The following is a 21,816-nucleotide window of genomic DNA, read 5'->3' as shown; positions in this document are numbered from 1 at the left end:
ATTGCATTTTTTATATGGCCAATGGGGGAAAAAAAAGCCATAAGAATGTAATAGATGGGACAAACTGAAGTTTAAAAGGGTTTTGTCACTTCAGCATATAGCATTTATTAAGTAGAGAAAGTTAATAGAGGCCACTTACTAATGTATTTTTATTACCCATATTGTCTCCTTTGCTGACTGGATTCATTTTTCTATCACACTATACACTGCTCGTTTCCATGGTTACAACCACCCTGCAATCCATCAGAAGTGGTCGTGCTTGCACACTATAAAAAAAAAACACCAGTCTGTGTGAACTCCCATGGTCCCGGTCACCAGAGAGGCCGGCATTTTTTTTTTTATAGTATGCAAGCATGACCACCACTGATGGATTGCAGGGTGGTCATAACCATAGAAACGATCAGTGTATAATGTGATGGAAAAATTAATGCAGCCAGCAAAGGAGACAATATGAATAATAACAATATATTAGTAAATGCTTTGTATTAACTTTCTCTACATGATAAATGCAATGTTATGTTCACATTCATTCTCTCAACTTTTTAAAATCGCAAAGAGGGACAATATTTGCGCTGCACATCGTGGCCATTTTTTTCACACTAGGCCACGCCTCAAACTCCGCCCAAAGCATAATTACTGACTTTGTCAGAACTGTAGCAGCTGGGAATCGGTTAGATGAGTATAAGTTCCTATTCCTGGGACCTTTTTTTTTCTTGCACTTCAATATCCATTTAAATATTAGCACATAAATCATCAGATTACAGATATTTTAAGGTCCACATTTATACATTAATTTCTGAGGTCAAAAAGAGGGACATTTAAGGATCAAAGAGGGACTTGGGTCAAAAAGAGGGACTGTCCCTCCAAATGAGGGACACTTGGGAGGCATGATAAATGGCACTTGCTGAATATTTTTGTTTAGCAAAGGGGTAAACCCAATGTACACCTGTCCGATTCTGCAAGGATTCAGTAGCGCTTCCCCCCCACACGCACACACACACACTTGCAAACCAATTTGTTAGATCAGATAGAGGCACAATAGCTTAAAAGTAACTTTGAATAATATCCTTAAAGGGGGTTGTCCGAGTTATGAAAAAAAATATATATATATAGCACTGGAAATCTGACCAGTGCAGTGTCTCATGTACAGACAGATATCTGCTCTCTCAGGCTTGGGCACGAAACATCATCAGAGCAGGGAGAAAAGCTGACATCACATGTCATGTGACCTTCAGTGAAATCTGAGAAATCAGCAACTGTAGATGCAGTAAGTGCATGGTAAAGCCTTTACATTTGATTAGTTAGAAACATACAAAGAGCAAAAAAATAACTCGGACAACCCCTTTAAGAATATTTTAGGGCTCATTCAGACGGCTGTATGCTGTCTGCAAAAATGCAGATCTGTTTTTTTTGTGGATTAGATCCAGACCCATTCACTTCTGTGGGGACCTTTTCTTCCGTTCTACGGCTCTGCAAAACATAGAAATAAAACATGTCCTATACTTGTCAGTGAAAATTAGGACGTGGCCCCATTGTGGAATGCAATCCGTTTTTTTGCGGACATGCTGAACTGTCCACAAAAAAGCGGACCCGCATTTTTGCAAACAGCATATGGCCGTCTGAATGAGCCCTTAGGTGTAAAAATAGTTGCAAGCCCACTATTTAGGAGTTTACACAAATTTACTATCTTTTACGCCTGAAAACAAGTGTAAAAGAGAAGTAAAAACGACTCCAGGTGCACGGACTGCCGGAAGTGCACCTAATTAATAAATTATGCTAATCCTCCAGCAGGGCAGAGTGGGAACAAAAATCTACGTAAAAACCGGTCTTTGTAAATTACTCTCAATATGTACACCTGGTAAAATCTATCATAGGGTGCACAGCAGTACCAATACACCTTGCAATAAATGAAAGAACCAACAACTGTTCCGACCTTATCCAGGGTTTTGTTGGCGTATCGGTGTGATGCCCACCGGAACTGGAACAAGGTCACTGTGGTGATAGAGCAAAAAGAAAAATCACATAAACAGGGGGTGGTAACTAGTCCCCAGCAGGGGGAGTTGTGCTGGGCCTGTAAGACCTAGCCATCCCGATGGTATAACAGGGTAATCTAGGGCATTGCTTGTCACTTAGTGCTACCACACAGTACTAAAGCCCACATTGTGCCCCCTCACAGTAGTAATACTCACATTGTGCCCCCACACAGTACTTATGTTCACATTGTGCCCCCACACAGTACTTATGTTCACATTGCGCCCGTCACAGTAGTTATGCCTACATTGTGCCCCCTCACAGAAAGAATATCCACATTCTGCAGTCTCAAAGTAGTGATATGCACATTGTGTCCCCTCACAGTAGTAATATGCACATTGTTTCCCCTGACAGTAGTAATTTCCACATGTTGCCCCCTCACAATAGTTATGCCCACATTGTGTCCCCTCACAGTAGTAATATCCACATTTTGCCTCCTTCAAGTTAGTAATGCCCACATTGTGCCCCTCACAGTGGTAATATCCACATTGTGCTCCATCACAGTAGTTATGCCCACATTGTGCCCCCTCAGAGTAGTAATGCCCACATTGTGCCCCTGACAGTAGTAATGCCCACATTGTACCCATTCACAGTAGTTACAGTATGCCTACATTGTGCCCTCTCACAGTAGTTATGAAACAATTCAACATTATCCATTGTGCATCCTCCTGTAGTAATGTCCACATGTTGCCCCTTTCAGTAATGCCCCCCATCCCACAAATACTCACCTGTTTCCCTGATGATCCAACCCTTGCCAGTCATACAAACATCACGCTGCTGGCTGTGTAGGAGGAGGCTGATTCCCAGGCCTGCACGCTCCTCCTACACAGCCCAGCACTGCAATGTGTGACCTTCTGGGGAGCGCTACAGCTCATCTGAACATTGAAGCAGCAAGTGGACGGCTCCCTGCTCCACCATCTAAATGAACTTTCCCAGGGACCCCCTCAACCCTCTGTGCCCAGGGCAAGTGCCCTATAGAAATCACGAGATGATCACGGCACTCTATCTAAGGCTGATAGGTTTAGGGTGCGCGTCTAGGTGAGTTCCTTGCTCCACCTCTCGGAACTAGTAAGTAATATAATAATTTAGACAGCACTCCAGTATTAGATTAATGCTTTTTATTTGCCGGACATAGAGGTCCTTTTTGGGACTGAGGCAACGTTTCGGGCTGATGTAAAAAGAAAAAAGAAGAAAGAAGAAAAAAATAATAATAAATAATGTATGAATACACACAATATTTACAATTGACATGATTACAAATTTCTGTGAGTACATGATTACAATAAAGAAAACAGATAAATATGTATGAATACATACAATATTTATAAGTGACATGATTACAAAATTAGAAGGTTCTGTGAGTACATGATTCAAACAAGTAATTAGTTGCAATACAATCATAAATAACATGATTCAAGAAACATGGTTCAAAAAAGGGGGGAGAAGGGGAGAGTTTCATGATTATTAATGAGAGTTCATATGTTCGATGAGACTGGTATCCAGCCATATAGCTGACAAACATCATGTACTAAAAATATGCACTATTAATTACATCAGGCATCAGAGCAAAAATGGACCACTAGAATAAAGTGCACAACAAATAGAGTAGGGAGAAAAGGATAAGAGTGAAAGGAATGGGGCCAGAGTGTATATACACATATTATGCTAAATGCGTATATATGTGTATAGGGGAATGTTCCCTCTGGAGATAAAGTAACAGCACAGTCAGGAGCGTAGTATCGAGTAATAGAGGAGAGAAGTATCTACTACTGTTTAGCTTACCTAGTTGCGTGAGCGGATGCATAGAGGGCCGGCATATCTGAAGTATGTTTGGGAGTGCTTTAAATAGGCGGGTTCCCGCCTTTTGGATAGCGCTCGTGATCTCGCGATATTAGGGAAGTCATAGCTGAGCGTCGGCCAGGTAAAATGACGTGTTGTCTATATATGCGCATGCGCACAGAGGCCGGAAGGTACGTACATGCGCACAAGAGCCGGGAGGTAGAGGTCGGACATTTTAGTTGAGGTGTTGTCTATATATGCGCTTGCGCACAGAGGCCGGAAGGTACGCGCATGCGCACAGGGGCCGGGAGGTAGAGGTCGGCCATTTTAGTTGAGGTAACGTCTCAAATGTAGGCGCATGCGCGCCAGGGATAGACGACAAGGAACGGTCATTAAGATATGCTCAGAATGTGCGTGTACTCAAGGGTCAAATGACCGGTGGCGACTATATTACAATCGGAGGATAGTTGATGGTGGTATATGCTGAAATGTCAACATGTAACACTAATAAAAAGTGTAAAGAAGAGAGCAAGTATGTGATAATTTGATTGGCAATTATGTATTTAAGGGCACATATCATAAATCCTTAAAAAATGGGAGAAATGATATTAAGGAATAGGATCGAAATGACACAAGAGATACTTCTACCTATGTATATGTGGAGCCCTAGTATGAGATCAGTGGATATATGTCATGCATGTTGTAAGAACGTGACATCACAAATTAATAATGAGTAGGATACAGTATAATGACTAAAGCATAGATATCACATAGGACATATACCAACGGCTAGGGCGTGCTTCACGGGTGTCGCCACCCGTTATTAGACGGCTCTGGCCCTGAAAGAAAAACATAGAGAAGGATTAACATAGAAGAATTAACAAAAAAGAAGAAGAGGATGATATATTAGTCTAAGACATAATCTCTATTAAGACCATGAGGTTCAAGAGTGTTAAGGCGTCGGATCCAAGACATCTCTCTCTCCTGTAACAGCAGCTCATGGTTACCTCCTCGTCTTGGTGGTGATATCCAGTCGATGACTTGGAATCGAAGCTGACTAACTGAATGACCATATTTGGTAAAGTGTTGAACAAGGGGTGCTTCTAATTTGGTAGTGCGTATATTCGACTTATGTTGAGATATTCGTTCTTTTATTTTTTGAATGGTTTCCCCAACATATCCTAATCCACACGGACATTTAATTAAATACACTACATAGTTGGAAACACAGGAGTAGTGGCCATTGATGTTAAATTTCTTCCCGGTGGATGGGTGGGTGAAGGTGGGGCCTTTAGTAACATTCCCGCATTGAGCGCAGGATAGGCAGGGAAATGTTCGTTTGATGGAGGAACCAGTGATTGTACTTTGTATGCTGTGTGCCTTGTTGGAACCAAGATCAGACCGTACAATATTATCCCTAATATTTTTGGCTCTTTTGTATGACATAAGGGGTTTGTCTGGGAAGATGTTGGGGAAATTATTTGATAAAACGGACCAGTGTTTGTATATGATCCGTTTGATGTCTGGACTTAAATGGGAAAATGTGGTGACACACGGGATGCGTTTCTGTATGGATCTAGGATGTTTAGGTTTGAGTAAGTCAGTTCTGGACAGATGAGTGGTTTTTTCAATATGCTCTTCCAGAACATGTTTAGGGAAACCTCTGCTGAGGAATTTGTTCAACATTTCTATGAGTCGGGAATTAATGGTATCCGGATCTGACACAATACGTTTAACCCGCATGAGTTGTGAGCAAGGTAAAGAGTGAATGAGCCCAGGAGGATGGAATGAGTTGTGTCTGAGAAGACTGTTCCTATCTGTGGGCTTAGTATAGAGGTCAGTTTGTAGTATATTGTTGCTTACCCTTACTAAGACATCCAGAAACGAAATTTCAGTGTTGCTGCAGGTCAAGGAGAGAGAGATTGAGTCTGTGGCCGAGTTGATTGTTCTATGGAATGTGTATAGGTCTTCCACTGGACCCTGCCAAACGCAAAAGATATCATCAATATATCTATACCAACATTTCACATGATTAGAAAATAGTTCGTTCGTATATACAAAGGAGTCTTCAAAGTGGTTCATGTAAAGAACTGCAAAAGTTGGTGCTACGTTACAGCCCATGGCTGTCCCGGAGATTTGAAAATAAAATTGATCTTCAAACAGAAAATAATTCCTTTTAAGTACAAATGTTAGAAGGGAAATGATAAATTCTTGTTCTGGGATAGAGAATTCTGCTTGTTGGCGGATAGTTTTTCTAACACATTCTATGCCGGCATCAGTGGGGATATTAGTGTAAAGACTACTGACATCCATAGTCGCCAAAAGGATATTTTCACCCTCCAAGTTCAGGCATTGGATCTTATTAAGGAAGTCAGTGGTGTCCTGGATAAAGGAGGCACCCTGTTGTGCATAGATCCTTAAGAGGTTATCTAGCATTTTGGCTGCTGGTTGGAAAACAGACTCGCAACCAGAGACTATTGGTCTGCCTGGAGGGTGATCAATACTTTTATGAATTTTAGGCAACACGTAGATGACCTGAATACGGGGATAGGTCGGAACAAGATAGTCTGCTGCTTTTTTGTTAATAATACCATTGTTGAGAGCAATTGCTGCCCTGCCTCGCTATGCCCCTGGATTCTGAACATGTATGGACACTTGGTGGGCCTGTATGCTTTAAAATGCCTGGGCTGATCTTAATACCTAGTGTTGCTCTAAAATGTATGGATGCTAGTAACACTGCTAGAATATTGCTGGTCAGTATGTAGAATAAATCCCCCTTTAAATTTTGAATTATATGTTATTATTCACTTTATACAAGCATTTCTCTTTCTTCTTCCGACAGATTTTTGGCATATGTCTGGCTCAGAATTTGGTGAGTGACATTGAAGCTGTCAGGGCCAGTTGGTAAAGCTATTCCTTAGAGACCAAGCTCGGCAGAAGACACTGGAAGCAGATACTGAGCCTGGCAGCTCAATACCGTGGTCCAGGGCCAAGAATGTTCACATCCCAATTTTGAGTGATGTAGGAGAATTCCTTGGCGGCTTTTGCATAACTAATGGCACAAGCTAATAGTGCAGATCGTTTCCCTGCAAAAAAAGCATTACAATGTTTACAGGGAAGTGACTGTGAACACGAACTATCCCGGAGCTTTTATTGTGTTTCTGATTGCATGTGGTAAGGTTTACAGAATATTTGTGAAAAGAGCATTATCTCACCATCGTGCAGCACACAATGAATGCACATGTTTTGGCAGATGTATAATTCCTTTATTAATAGCACAACAGTCAGATATTTGATCAGCCTGGTATGTCTATGGTTACACTGTCCTGTATATACTACATGAGATGGCAGCTGGTACAGTATGTTGTTTCTAATTTTACAGTCTAGTTTAATAGACTGAGAGTGAGAAAAGCAGGCACATGGTGTCATGGCTGGCGGCTAATATAGACCCCATTAGACCAGAGATTCCACACTTCACAATTTGTTTGTACTTTTGATGGTGTTTTATGCTGTGTAACAATTCACCGATGGCAAGAAGCAACTATGTGTTTATGTGATCATTGCGCCTGTCCTTATAGTCCTATGAAACTCATACAGTACTACCTTCACACAAAAATATTTCTCAGATTAAAAGTGTGTTAGAATGAAAGTATTTCGGAAAACACATTAAATTAGGGTCTGCGGTAATCTGAAGTTTTCTAAGACCTTTGGTGCTAATATCTAACATATCAAATGCACCTCCTTGTGAATCAATTATCTTACTGTGACAGATAAAGAGCTCAACTACATTTTTATAGAAATCCTAAAAAAGACAGGTTGCCTAGCAACACAAGTGCCTCCTCTTTCAGTGACTACTGTTCTGCTGGACACAATGAAAAAACACAGACTCCTTAAAGCGTCACTGAGGTTTCAACAAATTTTGCATTAATCAATAGTACAGAATGTGTACATGAGGAATAACATTATTTCTGGTAATTATATCACTTGTATCTGGCATTTTTTAGCAGTTTCCCTCTGTGCTTGCTGAATATTTGGTCTGCAGTTCTCTCAGACATGGTGAATGGAGATGAGCGGCTATCCACTGCACACACAGAAAGTAGAGGAGAATGTACTTCCTAACCTTCTCTTATTCACTCAGAAGCAGCCCCAGTATAATGATGGGCATTACTGAGAAGTACTGAGCTATAACCTTCCTCTGTAGCTGTGCAGTCTCTCTTTGTCTGTGCCTGTCTCCTCAGCTCCTGCTTACTCCTCCCCTTTCCAAAGACTTGCATTGACATGTGTAATATGATCCTCTTGCAGAAATCATCCATCCTGGAAGGAAAAGGAATTTTTTTAAGTGAAAAACAATTAGCAGGGTAACAGGAGAACTAGACATTACTCACTGAAACATTACAAAGTTTCTTATGGTCACTTGTACTATTGATTTATGCAAAGTTATGTGAACATTTATTGACCATTTAAGCCAGTGTCAGAATTCAATTTTTAATAAGTTCAACAACATTTAACAAGTATTTTTCTGACTGAGGGCAAAAAAAAAATATTTTCTTCTTTTTGGGACCAGTCTAGCATTTACAATGCAGAGCAACAGACATCACAAAACAGTAAGTCCAATTATTTGTAGGTAACCTCTGAATTTACTCCAAAAGTAGTAACTGCATAAATCTGCACAGTTTTAACCAAGTTTTAAAAGCACTTCACATGCTGGCAATTATTTTCTATATAGTCTATAGATGGGAATGTTTTCTGTGTTTTTAAACAGGATGGCAGGTAAATCTACCGCATGGTGCTAGCTAGGAATATTGTTATTAGAGATGAGTAAATTTACCCATTTTTATCTTTTCTCTAGATTGCAAATCTGTTCTCCTGCCATTAGGATGCACTTAGTGAATTGATTTGTTAGGTTTTGGGGAATATAATGATATAGGTAAATCGATTCTCCCATTGTACCATATATTAAATGACAACGTTAGCTCCATAAAAGCAGGAGACTGTGTCACCTTAAAAAGGCTGTCCACATTTGGGGGCCTTTAGGCCTGACCTCTCCGTTTTGCAGATGGAAGCATAGTTAGCTGCTCCCTGTCCTTGAGCTATGGCTCCTTTGGTCTGCAGCTGCCACTGACACATTCTGATCCCTCATGTCAGCATCCGGTTTGATGGGGGCTTCATATGTGCCACTGCAGCCAACGACTGGCCTCAGCTGTGATGTATCCCACAGGTGTCACGTGACCCATTCACATGACACATAAGGGATACATCACAGTCTTTGGCTGCAGCGGGGACTAAAGGAGCCAGTATCCAATGGCAGGGAGCAGGTCAGACCAAAAAGCCCCAAAATGTGTACAATCCTTTTAAGTGTGAGTTCACACATAGGTTTTTAGTAGCTTTTCTGTGCACTTTTGCGGTCTTACTGGCATTTTTTTGCAGCTGTGTTTTTTGGTGCATTTCTTGCCATAAAAACACGAGCTACAGATGTTAGCTGAAAGTCTATTGACAGTATGAAACACAGGACACGTGTTTTGGGAGGTTCTTTTTGCAATTGGCGGTATTGATAATTAGGTGGCGTTTTTTGGGTCTCTGCCATTTGTTTAAAAATGCAGCATGTTGAAGCTCTGGTATTTTGACATCTCCTTGTCAGTAGTGAACAAAATGGCAGAAAACCGGTGTTCACACAGTTTGTAAGACTAAATGCCACTGAAAAACTGCTTTGTAGTATGGAAAAAATATGAGCTGTTTCTATTGCACTTTTGCATTGAGCAAAAGAACATCGATCATATTTGTGTGTGTGAGGGCCCTCAGGGTGCTTTCACACAAACTGTTTTTCCTGGCATTGTTTCCTTCAGAAAACACGGACCAGATTCTTGCTAAAAGCCACTGGTAAAATATAAAACACACTACAAGCAATGCATTTTTATTTCAGGTATTTTTTTCTTAGCTTATTGGGTCAGTGGCATTTTTTTTTTAAATGCACCATGCTGTACATTTGGCATTTTTTTCCCCCCCTCCGGCATTTCCCATAAGACTTTAAAAATAAAATTGAATAAAAATGCCACACCTAAAACACTGGGAAAAAAAAACATTAAATTCATGGCCTTTTTGTTTTTCAAAAAGGCACAAACAATATGTGTGAAAGAAGCTTAAGGGTCCATTTACATAAGACCAATTATCGGGATCAAACGTTTCTACAAACATATGTTCCCAAATAATTGCCTTGTGAAACTGTACTGCCGACCACTGGACAAAGAAGCAACGATTGGAAACCAACAGTTTGTTCTTGATCATTGCCCTATACTGTATATATATAGCCCATAGCTTCATGCTGCAAACAGTCTGTACTGAAGATACCACATGCATGAGAGTAGGATTTTCTAAATACTCATTTACATGATGTGGAAAAAATCCCCATTTATCCATAAATCTAGTGCCCTGTCCATACAAATGGGGTAATTTATCAAACTGATGTAAAATAGAACTGGCTTAGTTGCTCATAGCATCCAATCAGATTCCACCTTTCATTTTGACAGTGCATTTGGAAAATGAAAGGTGGAATCTGATTGGTTGCCATGGCCAACTAAGCCAGATCTACTTTACAGTTTGATAAATGACCCCAAAAGTTTGCAGATTTTACACGACATCTCTTACTTAACATTTTTGACTATTAAATATGCTTACTGATATGTCATTCCTCTGCGTTTTTGTTTCATTGGGAAAAAAAAGTCTGCTGTGATGTTTTTACATGGGCTGGAAAATTAAAGAGGGCCTATCAGCACTATCTTGAAATATTTAAAGCGCTAAATATCTGAAAATTATGGCTACTTTTTTATTTCAAAAACAGAAAGGCCCCTGCTCATATATTGTGCCTAGTATTTAAGCTCGGTTCTAGTGCAGTGAATGCGGCTGAGCTGCAATGCCATATACAACCTGCAAGGAGTGGAGCTGTTTTTGGAAGAAAGCAGTCATTTAATTTGCATGGTTTATGCCAAATATCTAATCCCAGAGACAGAAGATCCTACTGTAGGCAAAAACTGAACGTATATTCAATTGTGTGTATGCTTGATCTGGGGCTACCATTTCCTTCTACCCATCAGTGGATGAGGATTTAAGGGGTTGTCTGGGCCTTGAAAAAAATGGGGATGGGCAGGCATTGTGTGTGAGTAAAAATTTTTTTGGGAAAAACAACACACTCACTTGCTCTGGTCATCCCAGGCCTGTGGCATCTCTGTCCCTATAGCCTCTGGTCCCAGCCAATCAGTGGCCTCAGCAGTGATGTTTGTAGAGACAGCATGTGACCGCTAAGCTCATGGATTGGCCAGCACTGGTGATGTGGGTGGAGCTGGCACTTCATGGCTGCGACTGTAAATGGCGAGTACAGAGATGCGCCACAGAAATCAGGACAACCAGAGCTGGTGTGGTTTTTCTCAAACATACACCATTCCTGGCCATCCCCAATTCTTTTTCGAGGCACATCTTCCTTTAATGCTCCTCATAAAAGCAAATTAAGTATATTTAAAATAGTAATCACCATTTTATGTACTGATACATATAAAATCAAGTGATATGCCTGAATAAAACAAGGAAGGATAGTGACTTGTTTGCTTGGACATTTATTACGTCCAAAGCAAGGTGAGCTTTGACAACTGTTCACATGCTGCAGTGCTGTGCGGCGGCCGTTGTTGCTTTGGTGCTGTGCTGGTGGGTTGGTGGGGACCAGTGCCAGGGTGGCTATGCCAGACAGCTGTTTGACTACTGGGTCCCGCTACCTGTTGGTGTGGTGCTGCGTTGCCGGTGATCGGCGCGCAGCGCTGCGCCAAATTTAGAGTAGGTTCCCACTCAAGGAGGCAACCTTGTTGTGGTGAGTGGGCCTATGCTTTTTTGATCAAATTGTATACCAATGCTTCATGTACAGTATGCAACATAGGGGTAGGTCTACTATATATTGCGCTGAGAAGTGATGTTAATTGTGCTGAGAAGCAGTTATTAGATCAAAGCATAGTATTGAAGATGTGCGATCCAGTTTTACTTTCTCATATTTTTAGATAAAGGAATAAGATGACCACAATTGTCTTGTGTAAGGGCAGATCCGGGACAGAAAACAGAACACTACTTTCTTATGAGTGCATTTTAGTGAAAATCACTGTGAAGACCAGTTAATATGCTTTCTAGTAAACTTAATGGCACCCCAAAATGCATGTGGTGGGAAGAACCTGTGAAGTCAACCCCCCCCCCCTCCATTTCCACAAGAGGAACTACATTGAGTGACGAATTCGAGGATCACAGAAAGGGGACGGAGGAAGAAACAAAGACCAGGCTCTTCTGTCCTGCACCATAATAAGGGTTCCATTGCTCTATGTATGTCACTGTTTTTTATACTATGTCCACGTGTTCTTCACTAAATAAATTGTATGCACAGGACATAAAATGAAAAGTGAATGTCCTTGTACAAATGATGAGTACACAAGCACTGTTGGCCCTGTGCTAAGTGAATTCTATTAGCTACATTTCAGGTCTACCAGCTATGTCTCTCTCTTTTATACCGTTCTACATGTACAGTTATTTATCACTTGTTATCCTGTTGTGAGTCATTCTGAATGTTCTCACTTCTTTGAGGGCGATGGATGTTTTTTACCACTTTGACACAATGAAAGTACAGCTGTACAGTTTTTAAAGGACCAGGCACCTAGTGCAGCCTGGAATTGTTAATAGCTGTAATTACATATACAAAATAAAGACACAATGTGATGTGTTCTGTGCCGTATTATTTGTTCTTTTGTTACAAGCTTCATTGCCATGCAGATAAATGCCTTCATTTTCTCATGTTTGTTGCCTGGAGGACCTGGAGCTTCACGGCAGATGCTCCAAAGCTGGAAACAGGTGCAGTAAGAAAAAAAACATTTTGTGTTCTGAAGACAGATAAGCACATGTGTAATCTGGGCACTCACACATATTGATGCATATCCTTGCACAAAGATTTGGGTTTCTTCTCCTGTGCTGTTTTCAAATGACAGATGCATTTCACAGGTCAAATTTGCTGAGCGTACCTATCCAAAGTTTGTGAAGACAAAGGTGGTTATTTATGAAGCTGAAATACGCCTGTATTAGCAATCTGCGACTTCTTCCCGCTCACGACAGGTCTAAAAATGTGGGCGTGGCGGGGACGGGCCAGCAGACCCGTATCATTTACTATTTTCTACGCCTGTTTCAGGCATAGAAAAAGGTCTAAATGTAAGGCTACTTCACACTGGCGTTTTGAATTCCGTTTGTGAGATCCGTTTCAGGGATCTCACAAACGGTTCAAAACGGATCAGTTCAGCCCCAATGCATTGTGAATGGATAAGGATCCGCCCAGAATGCATCAGTTTGGCTCCGTTCCGCCTCCATTCCGCTCTCGAGGCGAACACCAAAACGCTGCTTGCCTGGCGATGCGGAGCCAAACGGATCCGTCCTGACTTACAATGTAAGTCAATGGGGACGGATCCGTTTTCACTGACACAATATGGTGCAGTTGAAAACGGATCCGTCCCCCATTGACTATCAGTGTAAGTCAGGACGGATCCGTTTTGACTTAGACTTTTTTTTAAAAAGAATAATGCAAACGGATCCGTTCTGAACAGATACAAGCATTTGCATTATAGGTATGGATCCGTCTGTGCAGATACCAGACAGATCCACCCTAAGGCTCCATTTACACTTCCGTGGTGTGTTGCGGACCCGCAAATTGCGGATCCGCAACACACCCGCTCGGCACCCCTAAAGAAATGCCTATTCTTGTCCGCAAGCTGCAGACAAGAATAGGACATGTTCTATCTTTTGTGGAGCTGCGGACCTGAAGATCGGGGCCGCGCTCCGCAAATGCGGATGCTGACAGCACACTGTGTGCTGTCCGCATCCATTCCGTCCCCATAGAAAATGAATGGGTCCGCACCCGTTCCGCAAAATTGCGGAACGAATGCGGACCCATTTGCGGACGTGTGAATGGAGCCTAATACAAATCAGCTGCTGAAAAAACCTTTACCATTTTACACTGTGTACACAAGGTAGAGTTTTTAAAAATAAAGTCAATGGGGAAACTTAGGCTACTTTCACACCAGCGTTTTCCCTTTCCGCTATTGAGATCCTTCATAGGGTCTCAATAGCGGAGGAAAATGGGGAGAAAACAGAACTGCAGGGAACTGAGTGCACCAGAATGCATTCCCTTCCGTTTCACTGCATTCCCATGACGCACACAAAAGCGCAGCAAGCATCTGTTCATAACAGATGCAGATGGTAGTATCATCATGACGGAAGCGTTTTTGCTGATCCATGATGGATCCAGCAAAAGCACAGATGTGAAAGTATCCTTGGTAAGTTTTCGTTGTAGATTTAGCAGCTGAAAAAGCCAGTTTTCCGCTGTTGAATCAATGGCAGATTTTTGTCGTGTGAACATATCCTGATTTAAAAAACGCTTGAGAAGTGACATGTTACTTCTTTTTTTATTTTTTTATTTAAAAGGCTTTATTTTTCCATTTTCACAGAAATAAACTAACTTTAAATAGGGGAACAACCCCCTCAACAAGGTATAACCTTGAACATCACATTCAATTGACAGGCAAAATAATAGGATTACATATAGACAACAAGTCACATGTTACTTCTTGGAAGCAGATTTGATTGAGGATTTCATAGAAGTCAAAACCTCAACCAAATACTCTTGTAAAAATTCCACCAAGGCGCCTTTCAAACGAGCAAGTTTTCCGCACGGGTGCAATGAGTGACGTGAACGCATAGCACCCGCACTGAATCCTGACCCATTCATTTCGGATGCAGTGCGTTTTTCACTGATGGTTGCTAGGAGATCTTTGTAAAGCTTCAGTTTTTTATCACACGCGTGAAAAACGCATCAAAACACATTGCACCGTTGCAGAAAAAACTGAACGCAATCGCTGACAAAACTGACTGAACTTGCTTGCAAAATGGTGCGAGTTTCACTGAACGCATCCGGAGCCAATCTGTATTTTTCATGTGAAAGAGGCCTAAAACATGCATCAAATTAGAAATCTGCCACCAAAAATGACCTGTTTTGCAAACAGTTTCCGACTAAACCATTTTACATGCTGATCAACACTTTTCTAAAATGCTAAAATGTGCATGACAATGCAGGGTCTATGCAGGAGTGCACCATGCACCTAGCCTTTCTGTTGCCTGAGGCAAAAACTGAAACAGTGCCCCCCTTTCCCATGCCAATTTCTTAACCTAACCTCTTCCCTCCAGCCCTACTGTTAAAGACATACTTGGAAAACATTACATGCAGCACTACTAAACATACAGGGTAATACAGTGAGTGCCACATACCTCTTACATTAAGTGTCCTCTGATGTTCTCTTTCTTTATCTTCTCCATTCAGACCAGACCGCCATGATGATTTCTTTCAGCCATCTCTTGTCTCTGCAGAGTTTGACAAACAGACATCTTAATGTCCTACTTTTACATCCTCTTCCAAACCTTCTGAACACCCCATCCTGTCATCTCTAATACTATGCCCACTGTGCTTCTCAATTTTATACTGCCGAAACAGATAATCCGCCTATACATACATAGAAGTCACTGGGCCCCATAGCAAGAATCTAAATTCATGGAAGTTGTGTACTGATATGTGAGGTATGACGTATAAATTACAGCTTGTACTTCACATATCAGTACACTGCTGTATATAAAATATGTGTATGCACTGCATCAATTATACCTCATACCTCACATCAGTACACTGCTGTATATAAAATATATGTGTACTCACTGCATTAATTATACCTCATACCTCACATATGGTGGTTGTAAATGTCTGCAGTACTATATATTTGAGTGAGATGTAAGTAAAAATAGGGAATGGGGGGCTAATGAAGAGATAGGAGGAGGACCTCCTCTTACCACTCCATTCTAGTCTCAGTGGAGAGTTCATCTTCCATGCTGAGGGAAGTTGAAGGACCTGAGATGATGCTCTGCTGTGCAGTTCTTTTACTAGATATACAGGACCTGTGATGATGATATCATCACAAGTCCTGGTAGATGCTTCTATCTCACCAGAGAACTACACCATGCTCTGTGCAGTTCCCTTACTAGATGAACAGGATCTGTGATGCTGAATATGATGTCTTCACAGGTACTGGCAGATGGTCTTATCTAATGCCTAAGGAACTACACCATTCTTTGTGCAGTTTCTTTACTAGATATACAGGGAGATATCACTCCTGTGCCTCGTTGTGACATTCAATTGTATTGCTGTCCTGAGTACAGCGATGCATATGAATATGTAGAGATGAGCGTTTCCACAATGGAAGTGCTTATTGCTCATGGCTCTCCCGCTGCCCACCTATTGACAACATTTATTACTGATCACGGGTGAAGTTTGCAGATAGCTGGAACTTATGAATAAACGAGCGACTGGCTTGATCCCAAACTAAGGAGCTTATAGGTGAGCCCTATAAAACCCTAAGAGCTCTCCCTGACTGCTATGCACATGCAAGGGTCTCGATGGTAGACGATTGCATGCCCACGTACCTAAGTCTGTGTGACACCTGAAAACCCTATAATAGTGAGGGGACACGACCACTTGCTCCCTGCACTTAATACGGACGGAGTCAGGGTCACCTAGAATCAAGCCAGCAAGGAAACACAATAAAGTAAAGTAAAGGACTTATCTGAGCAAACAGCAGAAGCAGCCTCCAGCAGTGAACACTTCATCCAGGAAGTAGTATAAACCGCAAAGTGAGGCAGTATGGGAAGGAATATAAAGGAAGACGATTAGTCTAAATAAGTGACACCTGGCAGAAGGAAAGGAGATGAGAAAGTGAAACCAAAACAAAGAACATCATACAAGAGGTAGAGAAGTACGTCTGCCAGACCTTCTCACAGAACTGGCAGTGACATCATTTCTTTGGGGAGTACTTGGTTGGAACTTCTTGACACTAGGGGGTACACAGCCTGAGCTAGAGTGTAGCAACAAAGAACATAATGTGTGGCATGAGGACATTATCCCCATCATTACACCACCAGCAGCCTGAATCATTGACAGAAAGCAGAAGAACTTACCTCCTCAAAGAAACTGATTAAATTAGTTTGACATGACCGATCCCTCATGAAGCCATGCTGATATGGCGTTATTCTCTTATTTTCATTGAGGTACTCCGAGTTAGCATCTCTTAGAAAACCTTCAGTTTACCCACAACAGATGTTAAACTTACCGGCCTATAGTTTCCGGGCTCTGTTTGATATGCTTTTTATTCATACTCTTCTACATGCCGCTGCTGTAATGCATGGTTATCACAGCCAATGTTGCCTTCCTGTTAACCCGACACTGATCTGAGTATCTCACCCAATAAAGCCACAGAATTGGCCTTATTCTGTAAATCTCATTCTAGGTAAAGAACCATATTATATCTATGCAATAGTTAACCCACTCAGATTGCAGTGCTGCCATCTACTGATTAAAAACTGGAATAATTGGCACAATGTAATGTTGAATGATGTGTTTCAAGTGGTTCATCTTTTTTTTTTCCGCTGACCCATTGAATTGAATGGACCAATCTTGTGTGGATGAAGATGCTGCAACTTTTCCTGCACAGACAGATGCTCATGTGCATAGACCCATTGACTTGAAGGGGTCAGGGTTCAGTCTGGATGCTGGGCGTTCCTAAAATGGAATGCATCAAGACGGAAAACTTGCTCATGTGAGAATAGCCTAAGATCGGAAACATTTCAGTGTGACAAATACGGCCCAGGCCAATAGAGGTCTTGAGAACTGCATAGTTATATGATGAAAATAATATAATGCAAAAATGTTATTTAAAGAGACACAGGGGGCAGAGTTATCTCCGGTCTAACAGAAAATTGACTTTCTTGTCTATAGAGACCAATCAGAGCTCACATTTTTTTTTTCAAACTCTGCTCTTTAAAGGGAACCTGTCATCAATTTTATGCTGACCTCACTTAGGGCCACATAAAATAGTGACAGAAATGCTGATTTCACGTTGTGTCACTCATGAGCTAAAAGTAAGTGGTTGCTGAGAACCAGCATCATAACCATTGCAGCCCAGGCCTGGAAAAGAGTCAGATCTACCTCAGAAGAGTCATGGTTATTCATAATCTCCTGCTTTCCATGCCCATCTGCTGATGGTTGGCAGTTCTCTCCTAGAGAGAAAGAGAGAAAACTCGGTAGAAGACTGTCAGTCATCAGCAGGTGGGGGGAGAGCAGGAATCCATGAATAACCATGACTCTTCTGAGGTGGCCGGGACTCTTTTCCAGGCCCAGTCTGCAATGTTTGTGCTGTTGGTTCTCGGCAACCGCTTACTTTTAACTTAGAAATGACAGACCGCTGAAATTAATTCATTTGTCTCTACTTTATGCTGCCATTAGTATGGGCACCATAAAGTTGATGACAGGTTCCCTTTAAAAATCAAAGCTATGCCGTGATTTGTTGCTATAGGCAATAATTATTTTCTATTAGTTCATGAATCTGCCACATTGTTGTTAGGTTATATTTACACATGGCAGATTTGTTCAAAAATGGTCTGTGGTATTCATCAGAAATCTATCCACGTGCTGCAAAAACAATTCTATTCACTTCAATGGAATAAACGTCCAGTCACATAAATTTCGACAAATCTGACATGTGGAAATACATCTTTCTAGTGGAGAAGTTATTTGTTCATTTTGCCTCACAACTCCATACCTTCATTGGTTGATTTAAAATCAGCATAAATCCCTTGTTTGGCGACTAGAGTAATGAAGAATACCTGATGTGTGAAGATGGCCATATAGTAGTTCCGTAGCGTTATTCTTGGTTTCAGATGTCCAGAAGGACCTGTCCTTTCCTTTTTGGTTCTACTGAACTAGATTTACATTGCCACATAACCCTATGGTGATGTACAGTAAGTTTGGTTTAGTAGAACTAACCATGTTCTTGTTACATCAGTTCTTGTTAGGCTACTTTCACACCTGCGTTAGGTGCGGATCCGTCTGGTATCTGCACATACTGATCCGCACCTATAAATGAAAATGATGGTATCCGTTCAGTACAATTCCGTCTGCATACACTTAGTCAAAAAAAAGTCTAAGTGTAAGTCAAACGGATCCGTCCTGACTTTACATTGAAAGTCAATGGGGGACGGATCCGTTTACAATTGCACCAATATTGTGTCAATGTAAACGGATCTGTCCCCATTGACTTACATTGTAAGTCAGGACGGATCCGTTTGGCTCCGCACCGCCAGGCGGACACCAAAACGCTGCAAGCAGCGTTTTGGTGTCCGCCTCCAGAGTGGAATGGAGAGGGAACGGAGCCAAACTGATGCATTCTGAACGGATCCGCATCCATTCAGAATGCATTGGGGCTAAACTGATCCGTTTTGGGCGGCTTGTGAGAGCCTTGAAACGGGTCTCACAGGCGGACCCAGAAACGGCAGTGTGAAAGTAGCCTAAGATATGCACAAATGTAGCAATATCAGGGCTGTGCGAAATCAATCACTGCATGAAGCCATCAATCCCTGATAACACCTCCCTCCTGTACTGATGGTGTTCACAGGAGGTACAAAAAAACGAGATATAAATGTATAAATCACAGGTTTTACTGAATCGTTTCCCACAAAAAAAATATATCAACCTGCTCAGCTTCTCCTGCTCTACAACATGGTGCTGTAAGATTGCATTGCATTTTTTGCTGATAGGTCCTCTCTTTCACTCTCTAATATACTTTACTTACCGGTGTCACTGCAATTTAGGACCCAAACTAGGGGATAAAAGACCCAGATAACTTTGATGTGTAATAGATTCTCTCCCGTCCCAGGCACAGCCTGTGCAGCATTATTATTAACTATAGGCTGGGGGGTATGGACGTCAACCCTCCTTACAGACTAATTTCAATACAACCAAGTAGAAGCATTTAATGAAACAACAAATCAGAGGCATAATATATCTAGACATTACATACAAGCACAAAAAATATAGCAAAAAGTCCCTTTCCTATATTTCATAATGTCTCAATATTTGAGTTTCCCTATTGAAAGTATCAAACTTCCTAATGCTTATAAATGATAGTTGCAAAACAGATTTAAAGAAAACACAGACTATAGTACTTGATTCAAAGGTATATGAAGGAAGTAGACAAAATAGATGCTTCTTAAAACATATACTAAGGCCTCATGGACACGACCGTTTTTTTTTTGCGGTCTGCAAAAACGGGGTCCGTAGGTCCGTGATCCGTGTCCGTTTTTTCTTCCGTGGGTCTTCCTTGATTTTTGGAGGATCCACGGACATGAAGGAAAAAGTCGTTGCGGGGGGGGGGGGGAATTTTAATTAGGAGGGGGGGAGAGGGGAGGCCGCACTGGCCACCAATGAATGTAATACAGGGGAGGGAGGGGGGTGTGCCCCCTCCTGCCTGGCAGCACCTGATCTCTTACAGGGGGCTATGATACGCACAATTAAGGGGTTAATTGTGCGGATCAGCAGCCCCCTGTAAGAGATCGGGTGCTGCCAGGCAGCAGGGCGCAGTCATGTACACAGTTCGTAGTATATTCTAACTTGAAACGTCCCCGTCACTATGGGAACGCCTCTGTGTTAGAATATACTGTCGGATATGAGTTTTCACGAAGTGAAAACTCAGCTCTGAAAAAGCTTTTATGCAGACGGATCTGCGGATCCGTCTGTGTGAAAGTAGCCTACGGCAACGGATGCGGATGTCAATCTTGTGTGCATCCGTGTTTTTTCATGGACCCATTGACTTGAATGGGTCCGTGAACTGTTGTCCGTCAAAAAAATAGGACAGGTGCATTTTCCGAGTTTTCAACGGACCCATTGAAAGTCAATGGGTCCGCAGAAAATCACGGAAAACGGAACAACGGCCACGGATGCACACAACGGTCGCGTGCATGAGGCCTAACATTGCTGACTTTATCAGTTCCTCTTTTCTTGCAGTCTGTAAAAATTATGCTCTTCCTGACTCATAACTATAGGTTAGTCAAACCGACATTTAAGCATAAAGACTTAAAAATTGAGAATACATAACAATTATGTACAATTATCACAATGTTCATTAACCACTTAATTTCTTTCATACCTGCAATGTCTGTATTGCAAGATCCAAACTCAGATCACATGATCACTGTTCCACACAGTGATTTCATCAATGTCATGTCCATCTATGAGGTCTTCTTACTTCCTTACCAGGGAGAGACTCTGAGGGTATTGTTCATCTGGATAAAAATCCATTGTGGAAATCAACAGTTTTCTGTGGCGTTACCCGGTATAAAAACTCTACCAAAAGTGTTTTTTCTCCCGCTGAATTTAAAGCTTCCTTAGAAATGAATCCAGAGGGGGGAAAAATCTGCGTAGTTTGCAGCAGACTGGGAGGAATAGATTTAAAAGAAGACTTAGAGGCGAGTTTGCGAGCATACATGTGTGTTTTGTCTGAAGTGTGTGACTTGAGATTACATGACTTTAGATTCAGGGACTTTAGGAGGGGACTGCACTTATTCGTTAGTTTATCACTTTCATTGCATTATATAATCTACTTTTTTTCCTTTTCTGCTGTAATCATCGTTAGCAAGTATGTGCTGCATGATTGACAAGGCAGACCAGTGTACATCTTGTGAAATATATGCAGTACTGGAACAGCCATTTGAGAGTGCATATTGCTGTGCAAAATTTTAGCAAATTGCACGTTTGGAGGCACAGATCCTGTATCTAAACGAGTGACTTTCAACACTGAGATACCTTGGCAATATGGAAAAGAGTTTGCTGCTCACTGAGCAAACACTTGCTGGGGTAGATGAGCTGGGGGGTTGTAGTAGGAAGGGGCAGGAAAGTGAGGTAGCTAGCTGGGTAGCAGTCAGACACCAGGGGAGAGGGAAGAGTGCCAAGGAGGCTAGCATTGAGCTGACACACCCCAAATAGTTTACAAAGTTGCCAGATGAGGAGGATGTCAGTTCCAGAATGGCACAGCTGCAGCAAGACACTTCCTCTGCCAGTCAGGGGAATGT

The 21,816-nt window shown here is 41.7% G+C and overlaps 1 protein-coding gene across 1 annotated transcript in view; it reads left to right on the top strand.

The window, feature by feature from the left end:
• TSPAN5 (tetraspanin 5) overlaps positions 1-8,331 on the top strand; it is a 176,268-nt gene extending 167,937 nt beyond the window's left edge. The window contains exon 8 of the mRNA XM_040418180.1: positions 6,653-8,331. Coding sequence (XP_040274114.1) covers positions 6,653-6,718 — 66 coding nt within the window. The 3' untranslated portion in view covers positions 6,719-8,331. The remainder of the gene's footprint in view (positions 1-6,652) is intronic.
• The last annotated feature ends 13,485 nt before the right edge of the window (positions 8,332-21,816 follow it).

The sequence above is a fragment of the Bufo bufo genome, chromosome 2 (genome assembly GCF_905171765.1).
Source record: "Bufo bufo chromosome 2, aBufBuf1.1, whole genome shotgun sequence".
Taxonomy (NCBI): domain Eukaryota; kingdom Metazoa; phylum Chordata; class Amphibia; order Anura; family Bufonidae; genus Bufo; species Bufo bufo.
The sequence above is the reverse complement of the archived record's forward strand: the minus strand, read 5'-3'. Positions and strand labels throughout refer to the sequence as shown.